Consider the following 9,842-nt stretch of genomic DNA (forward strand, 5'->3'; position numbering starts at 1 on the left):
ATACAACTAAATTAAATATACCTCTACATCTTGTCAACACTGAAGGGTACATTAAAAAAAATCATATCCATCTGTAGAAGCAAAGCTTCATGGTGAATCAAGAATGATTCAAAGATGTTTTGATGATAACAAAGATGATAACAAAAGATGATGACAAAGGTGATGACAAAAAGCTCAAAGGTCAATCAAAGGATGAGTTCAAGATGTTCAAGAAGGAATCAAGAACAATTCAAGACTCAAGAGGAAAAGTTGAAGAACACTTCAAGATTCAAGAAGAAGGATGAATTCAAGAATCAAGATTCAAGGATCAAGCTTCAAGAATCAAGATCAAGATTCAAGATTGAAGACTCAAGAATCAAGAGAAGACTTAATCAAGATAAGTATGAAAAGGATTTTTCAAAAACTGAGTAGCACATGAATTTTTCACAAAACATGTTTACCAAAGAGTTTTTACTCTCTGGTAATCGATTACCAGATTGCTGTAATCGATTACCAGTAGCAAAATTGTTTTGAAAAAGTTTTCAAATTGAATTTACAACGTTCCAATTAATTTCAAAAAGTTGTAATCAATTACAATGTTTTGTTAATTGATTGTCAGTGTCTTTGAACGTTGAAATTCAAATTCAAATGTGAAGAGTCACATCCTTTCACATAAAAGCCTTGTGTAATCTATTACACTGATTTGGTAATCGATTACCAATGATTGTTTCTGAATAAATCAAAACATGTAACTCTTCAAAAGGTTTTTGACTTTTTTCAAATTGGTTTTAAGTTTTTCTAAAAATTATAACTCTTCTAAATGGTCCTCTTGGCCAGACATGAAGAGTCTATAAAAGCAAGGCTTTGATTTGCTTTTCGATATACTTTTTCAATCAATCTATTACAATTCTTTACAAGCCTTGAATCTCTTTGAACTTCTTCTTCTTCCTCTTCTTTGTGCCAAAAGCTTTCCAAAGTTTTTCTGGTTTTCTAAACCTTGAAAACTTGTGCTATTCATCTTTTCATTCCCTTCTCCCTTTGCCAAAAAGAATTCGCCAATGACTAACCGCCTGAATTCTTTTTGTGTCTCTCTTCTCCCTTTTCCGAAAGAACAAAGGACTAACCACCTGAATTCTTTTGTGTCTCCCTTCTCCCTTGTCAAAGAATTCAAAACGACGCAGTCTGAGAATTCTTTTAATTCTTCCCTTTCCCTAATACAAAAGTGTTCAAAGGACTAACCGCCTGAGAACTCTTTTGTATCCCCATTCACAAAGTATCAAAGGTTTAACTGCCTGAGATCTTTGTCTTAACACATTGGAGGGTACATCCTTTGTGGTACAAGTAGAGGGTACATCTACTTGGGTTTGACTGAGAACAAGAGAGGGTACATCTCTTGTGGATCAGTTCTAGTGGAGGGTACATCCACTAGGTTCAAAGAGAACAAGGGAGGGTACATCCCTTGTGGATCTTTGCTTGTAAAAGGATTTTTACAAGGTTGAAAGAAATCTCAAGGACCGCAGGTCGCTTGGGGATTGGATGTAGGCACGGGTTATTGTCGAACCAGTATAAAAACTCTTGTGTGTTTATCTCATTCTTCCCTACTCTTTTAAATTCCGCTGTACATTTAATTTCTGCTTTTACTTTCTGTTAAGTTTCTCTTCTACTCCTCATTCTCTTAACAATTTAGTAAAAACATTAGAAGAGTAATTTTTAATTAGTAAAGGTTTAAAAATAATTAATTCAACCCCTCCTTCTTAATTATTTTGAGGCCACTCGATCCAACACCATCATGCAGTGTTACAACATTGATTTGTTTATGTACTTCATTTAGTATCATTTATATATATGTAGTCTATTTTGAAAGACTAGTTCTCAATTTAATATGTTAGCTTTGTTTTGTTACCTCTTGAAATTGGCTTTTCTGGAAATTATGTGTGCTGCAGTTTTATTAATGTGATTACACTTGTGTATTGATTAGTTCTTCTGTTTCAATTCTTAATATACATAATGGTGGGCATATTGCACATGAAAAATAGTTGTGTCATCTGAATTTTTATGTGAGGCTAAGAAGGAACTGCTGATTTATGTATAGCATTGTATAATAGTATTAGGTACAACATTAATATCAAATTTGTTATAGCATTATATACTAGTATTAGATACATATTAGTCTGCTTAAAAGGTTATTTTTGTAACAAGATTTAATGATGCCAACTTTTTAACTCCATATGGAGTTCATAATTGATGAATGATATGCAGGCAAAGTATTATGAATTGGCAAAAATAATGATGCAGATCACAAGAACTGAAGAGATGTTCAACACCATTATTGCAAAGGATCAGGTCAACCATTTATTATGATATGACTATCATCTCTAGTTACCATATCATTTTTTGAATCATTTTGCTACACCTAACCAACCAATTAGTCTTATTCTAATGATACACCTATTTCAAATGTAGACTTACGGTGAAGTCAGTAGGCCGTTTGTTGTTAGATGGAAGGACCAGCTAGAACATCACTAGCATTTGGTAGACAAACATGGCAATATGCATGATGTTGTCTACAACAAAGATTTGGTCAGCCCAACCATTTTCCATGGATGGATAACACTAAGGACTTTCTATGGACTCAAGAAAGATCACTAAGTGACATTAACCCATTATGGTCAATGTTTCTTCTTGTTGACCATATTCAAAACTAGTAGTGATGCAAAAAAATTTCCAAAATGACACTCATTATACCATCAAGTACCGAATTCAGTCACTTTCAAGGTGCTTCTGAATGAATACAAGGTCACGTGCAGTAGCTTGGTAAGTTACTTAGCTATATACTTAATTAATTCAAAAGCACTTTCATCTGTCAATTTTTTTTATTACCTGATTTCTCACATTAAGTTATTGTTTATGTCAGGATGTTCCAAGTAGTATGTATTACTTTATGAAAGACAAAAGGTTCACCCATTTGATTATAGAAGACTGTGTTGAATGCCGCATTGTTTACAATGATTGACGAAAGACAACAAAAATTAGATTCGGGTGGAGAGCTTTTTTCAAAGCTCAAAGCTTCAAGCCTGACATGGAAATAGTCTTTGAATTTCCTAATGCAAATGTGAACTATGATTCATTTTTTAGCTTATATTAATTTTTACCTCATTTACTTGCTTTTAAATTTAATAAATAACAATATTGTATAATATTATAACTGTATAGTCCACATGTATTGTAATTTTTATTTTTCAATTTACTCATGCGAACGCTCAGGTACTGAACTAGTTAGTCTCTAAATTTGGGGTATGTTTTTTTTAGTCCCTGAAATTTAAAAATATTTTTTTTAGTTCCTGAATTTTGGTAAATTACATTTTTAGTTCATGACATAATAAATTGGTATTTTATGGCAGAATTTTTTTAACACTTTGTGGCATTTTTAAAATACAAGTTCAAGAGACTAAAAGTGTCAATTTATTAAGTCAAAAACTAAAATGAATAATTTGTCAAAATTAAAAGATAAAAATAATTTTAAATTTTAGAGACTAAAGAAAGCACTCATCTCAAATTCAAGGACTAAAAGAGTAGTTAATTCATTAGATAATTATTGTTTTTAAAGAACTAACATCTATCTAGTTCTTAAAAAATAAATTGTTTCAAAATCACATTTTTAGTTTAAACAAATTGGTCCATAATATATAAATTTTAATTATGCTGGATAAAACTGATAATAATCTTTGTCTGGTTATGCTTGGATTTTTTTTCTTTTTGAGTTGAAAATAGAAAAAAAAATAATCTGAAAGAAAACGAAATTAAATTTAAAAGAGATAATTTATTTGATATTTGTCAAATACTTTTTTGCATTCAATATTTTAAATAATTTAACTCTTTTAATTTCTCCCCTCAACACAAATAAATTTGTTTAACCTAATTTTTTTAACCTAACTCTTTTTTGCATTCAATATTTTAAATAATTTAACTCTTTTATCCTCTGTTTTGAAGGGTGAGCTTGTATGATGAATGTCTTTTATCTCTCTGGATAATAATTATGGTAGTGCAAAAAGAAAATCAAAGATTTAATAAAGGTTTACCAAAACGAAAATTAAAGTTTTACCAGGTGTGCCTGGTGCTCACTTCATTCACCTTGACTTATTTATCTTGGTGGGACCAGGATCGTTTACAATAGCTAATGGATAAAAAAAGAAAAGCAAATTTATTTTTTTAACAGGCTGGATCATTGGAGAGTTGACAGGTGTCCTTCAAAAGGTTTTTAAGTTTATAGAGTGAAGTGTTCGCATTATCGCACAAGTGACAAAATTCCAAAAATAAAAGAGCGAACGAGAGAGTATTTGGCAACGTGGTTAACTTCATCTTTCTAGCTCACTCTTGTAATCACGACATCCCGGGTCAAATTTGATTTGTATTAAAATATGAAAAATGCATCCGAATTTGTTCCTTTCACACTTTGAGTGTGGTTCCAGCAAGGCACTATGTATGCTGTAATTCCACAAAAGAAAGGATTAAATATTGCAAAATTATTATTTATTAGATAACGATATCCCTGAAATCAAAAATCAAAAAGACTAAGTTGAACGACCAAGAAGCATAACAAAGATAGATCTCAAATCCAACATGAGCATTGACACCATCTTTGGTAAACCTTCCACGTTTCATTTCTTGGCAAACAAGTAATGCACAAGTATAAATACCACAAACCCACAAAGATCTAAACCATATATCTCAACAATCTCATTCTCAAATTAAAATTAATTTAAGCAAGCCAAACACTATATCAAGGGGAAAATGGCAGAGGCTAATGTAGTGCTGTTGGATTTCTGGCCAAGCTCTTATGGAATGAGAGTGAAAATCGCTTTGGCAGAGAAGGGAATCTCATATGAGTGCAAGCAAGAAGACTTGGAAGCTAGAAGCTCTCTGCTTTTAGAGATGAACCCGGTTCACAAAATGATACCAGTTTTGATTCATAATGGAAAACCCATCTGCGAATCACTCAACATTGTTCAGTACATTGATGAGACATGGAACCACAAACCTTCTTCTCTCCTTCCATCTGATCCTTACAAACGATCCCAAGCCAGGTTTTGGGGCGATTACATTGACAAAAATGTAAGTTATATACATTACTTTTACATTACAGCAATTCAATTTGACCACATACAACTATATAACTTAGTTTTATTCAGTTTCACTATGGTGAAAGTTGTTTCCACTAATATAAGGTTGTCTCCACTTAATTACATTGTTTTGATCATATCACTAGTAAATATGAAATTTACATTAATACCCTCTGAGGTTGAAGATTGAATATTTGTAGGTGGTCCAATAATGTCCCAATAACAGCAACCTAATGAGTTGAACAACAATCATTATAATAAACTTTGATGTTATATTAGAATTTGGGTTTTGGAAAACTCCACTCTCAAACTCTAAGATGATATCATAGTATAAATTATCTATATACAGCTGCTTGGTTAGTTATTTTTATGAAAATAGTGTTATTTAGTATGGTTGCATACACATTAACTACTGATAATATTAAGGACATGATAAGGGGATAGATGTTTAATGCCTAGTTGATTGTAGTTCTGCTTCTTAATTTGTTTTTCAAATTGTCATAAAGTTGATTTTAAGAAGAGTAAAAAAATTTAAGTGATTGTGTTTGATGTAGGTATACAATGCTGTGAAGAGGGTATGGACAGGGAAGGGTAAAGAACAAGAAGAGTTCAAGAAACAATTTATACAATGCTTGAAGACCTTGGAATATGAACTTGGAGACAAGCCATATTTTGGTGGTGAGGACTTTGGGTATGTGGATGTGGCTCTTGTTCCCTTCACTAGCTGGTTTTACACGGTTGAGACTTGTGGGAAACTAAGCATTGAGAAAGAGTGTCCCAAACTCATGGCTTGGGCCAAGAGGTGCATGGAAAAAGAGAGTGTGGCCACGCCACTCCCTCACCCTCACCAGATCTATGCCTTTGCAATGCAATATAAACAGAGACATGGACTTGAGTAGATATAGATGTTGCTGCTGAATTCATGAGAACTCGTGTGGGGAAACAAATTCTGTCTTTAGGGAATAATAATGCATGAAATTAAAGTAATAAGTAATAATATAAGTGTTTGTGTGTATATTTTTTTTTCCAACATGTAACATCGTGAATAAACATGCTTCGAAATCAAATAATAAATCTTTCTTGTTCTTTGTTGATTCAACTGCAAAAAGATAAGACTCAACTACCACCCCATTTTGGACTGAATTTTGGGTGATAGGAACACATAAATACGAAGAAATAAAAATAAAAGAGAGAAAATAATAGATGTAATAAATAATGTAATAAAAAGAATTAAAAAAATGAAATAGAAAGTAAAATACGTGTATATTTAAAATAACCCTTAAAACATCCTCTCTTGTTACTCCAGATTGAATGTGGATTTTTTAATTTAAGATTTACTTCTTCTGTTTTTTACTTTTTTAAGATTTACTATGGTACGTATGTAATGTTATAATATGAAACTAAACTATTTTTAATGTTTTCATTACTCACATAGCAATCTTTAAAATTATAAAATGTGTATCACACCTATAATATAATTTAATTTGATTAGATTTCAGTCATCAATGTTGATTTTATTCTTCATAAGTTTTAAAAAAATTTAAAATACTTTTTAGGCTTAAATGTAATTTTGGTCCATCTATTTTTTAAAATTCGTAATTTTGATCTCAAATAAAAACATTTAATCCCCTATTTTTTAAAATCCGTAATTTTAGTCTCTTTTTTAAAATAAAGACATTTAGTCTCATACTTTTGTAAAATCTACAATATTGATCTTTCCTTCACTAAAATAAAGCATAGAATGTTATATTAAGAGATTAACATTGACTAGATTAAACAAATTATCTTATGTCACATCATTAAATTTGGGTCACATCAAATTAATTTATTATCAATCAACATTTTTTGAATTTGATGGAAGAAGCAAAATGGTGGATTTTACAAAACTGAAGGACTAAATATCTCTATTTTAAAATTTAGGGAATAAAATTATGGAATTTAAAAAATGGAAGGATGAAATGTCTATATTTTAAAATAGAGAACTAAAATTGTATATTTTTTAAAATAGAGGACCAAAATTGTATGTTTTAAAAAATAGGGGACCAAAATTACATTTATGCCTAATTTTTAATTACAATATCACATCATACATAACCTTCAAATGATTACTAACATGATACGATTAAAAGCACAATATATTCTTTTTTTATTTGTAAGAATTGAATACGGTATAAGAAGATTTACAACACTCACATAAACTGCTTAACGAACCTAGTTAGACTCCATTTGTAAAAGCATGATATATTACTACTGAATAGTAATATAAATTTTTTTAAAATTATAAAAAGTAAAATTAACAAAAAAACATTTTAAATAATTAAAATTAATTGAAATTATATTAATAAAAAATATCTCTTAAAAAACTAAAATTTAAGATAATAAAATACACTTAAATCAGCTTAATTACTTTTTGTGTTTTTTTTTCAAAAATATGTTTTTTAATTTATTAATATATTAAATTTTTTAATAGTAAATATTTTTTATTTATAAAAAGTATACAAATTAAATAATTTGTATGAGTTATATCAAAATTAATTGTCATAAAATTTATTATTTAAATTTACATGTGCATTAAATATACATTAGAAAGTTTAGTGTTATGTATAACAACATTATTTATTTTATAACATAAGACTATTAGCTTAGTTGGTTAGAGTGTTGTGCTGATAACATGAAAGTCATAGGTTTGATTCTTGCTTGAGCCTATTAGCTCATACGGATCAGCTGATCCGTGGACTTCATACAGATCAGCTGATCCGTTTCCGTATGAGGTTTATGGATCAGTTGATCCATATGTTTATACAAAAGGGCAAAATGGGAAATTTGCAAAATTTCTGGGTGTACCATTAATTTTGCTGTGTGCGCATAGCAGTGTCCAAACACGCATTACACAGAATAAGCCCATGAGATACGGTGCAAGTAAAAAACCCTAAAAAGCTCCCTCCTTTTATAAATAGCGTCTCAATCTAGTCATAAACCTCGTCGCTCGGGTTAGCATCATAGTAGCCTCAGGGTTAGGATCGTTTCATCTACGATGTTTGTTCTCCTAGGGTTATCGTGTTTGTTTCCCATAGCAGCTCCAATTTCTTAGTTTTGTGAATTAGCGTCTTTCTCTTTTCCGTGTTTAATTCATCAATGTTATTTGTCATGTATTCAATTGAATCCGTGCACAATAAGCCGATGCTCTGGATAACATAATGAAGGCAGCATGGTTGTGTGCTCGGAAATTGAAATATTAGGTCAATATGTCTGCTCTCTTTGATGAACTTAATGATAAGAGGGCCTGGTTGCGACCTACATTTTTTCCTTGTTTCCTTTCAAATTTTCTTTAATCCCTGTTTTTTCAAAGTGATGGAGATCTGGTTTCATCGGTGTCTGAAATTTCTGTTCAATTTGTTTCGATATTTTTTTGCCATTCACGAGACATTGAAATGGGAAGCAGATGCAAAATCGCTGACTTGTTTATCCACATTCATATAAAATAATATCTGAGGAAATAATTTTGTATCTATGTTAAATTTCAGTTTTGTTTTAATTAATCTCTAAATTACCTTTGTAAATAAATACGCTTAACTGTACTTTTAATTTCTTGAGTGTAGAAATTGTGCAATTTTGGTTTCCTGATTCAAATTTGTAAGTAGGATGTTTAATTATTATAATTGTGTAATTTTGGTCGCTTCCCAAGTCTATTTTAAATATTTAAAAACGTTTTTTAATTATGACATTGAACTAGAGATGATGATGTTGCTGCTAATGCTGACATTCAAAAAAAATTTTAAGTCTATTATCATGTCATTATTTAGTTCACACAAACAAATTTTGTTAACAGAAGACTGACGGAATGGTGAAAGTCATTTGTGCAAAAGAAATATGGGACCAAAATCATCAAAACTAAAAGTAATTAAGCCAAACAATTATTTTAAACATTATTTTTATAGTTATTTGTAAGGGTGTTAAAATGAGTCACTTTGGTCCGCAATGATTCAAATATTAATCCTATTTCAATAATTATATAATTGAAAATCAAAAAGTCAATGGATTTTTAATTTTATCAATCATGATAAATTTTTTTTATCAACTATCAACAAATGTTAATCTTAGATTGTCTTGATAATTTGGTATTTTATAAAAAAAATGTTATTAATATAATACATGAATGTAATATACAATATTTTATTTAAATTGCATATACAATATTTTATTTAAATTGCAAACGAACTTTGTTGGTCAAGAGAAATAAGCATGACACTGAAAAAATATAATATTTTTTACACATGTCACTTCCTCTACCATCTAACACAAAAACACCAATTACAATCCATACTGGTTCTGGGGAAATCGTTGTGGTAACCAAAGGAGACCAAAAAACCGGTTCATTTGCAATTGGGGAAACCAAAAGAGAAAATAGCAGAACATAACCTGTAGGAACACAAGATTTCTCATTTCTCTGTTTTCAGATGAATCTGTTCACTATTCCTGAGTCCCTGGGTGGCGTTTTGAAAATACAAGTCGATTAACATGTTTTTGCTTACAATCTTCTTTATGATTAACATGTTTTTGCTTACAATCTTCTTTATGTTTCCCATGTTTGACAAGTGTTTATTGTCAGTTGCTATGAGGGAGTTTCACATGCGAGCAAATAATGGTAATCTTGTATGTAATATGTTTGAGATTTCTATGTTACTTTGTCTAGGAGTGGGATTTTTTTTTTTGAATGCTTCTCCTTCTTATTATTTATCGTTC

At 30.3% G+C, this 9,842-nt stretch overlaps 1 protein-coding gene and 1 non-coding gene across 2 annotated transcripts; both read left to right on the forward strand.

Moving 5' to 3' along the window:
• Positions 1 to 4,700: 4,700 nt before the first annotated feature.
• Positions 4,701 to 6,184, forward strand: GSTU43 (tau class glutathione S-transferase). The gene is made up of 2 exons (NM_001249658.2): positions 4,701 to 5,091; positions 5,654 to 6,184. Exons 1-2 carry the CDS (start codon positions 4,771 to 4,773, stop codon positions 5,996 to 5,998), a joined length of 666 nt encoding a protein of 221 aa, NP_001236587.1. The 5' UTR covers positions 4,701 to 4,770; the 3' UTR covers positions 5,999 to 6,184.
• Positions 6,185 to 8,294: 2,110 nt separating this feature from the next.
• Positions 8,295 to 8,401, forward strand: LOC112998423 (small nucleolar RNA snoR100). Its single transcript, XR_003263524.1, has one exon. It is a non-coding gene; the product is annotated as a small nucleolar RNA snoR100 (small nucleolar RNA).
• Positions 8,402 to 9,842: the final 1,441 nt, after the last annotated feature.

The sequence above is a fragment of the Glycine max genome, chromosome 11, assembly GCF_000004515.6.
Source record: "Glycine max cultivar Williams 82 chromosome 11, Glycine_max_v4.0, whole genome shotgun sequence".
In the NCBI taxonomy this organism is placed as follows: Eukaryota; Viridiplantae; Streptophyta; class Magnoliopsida; order Fabales; family Fabaceae; genus Glycine; species Glycine max.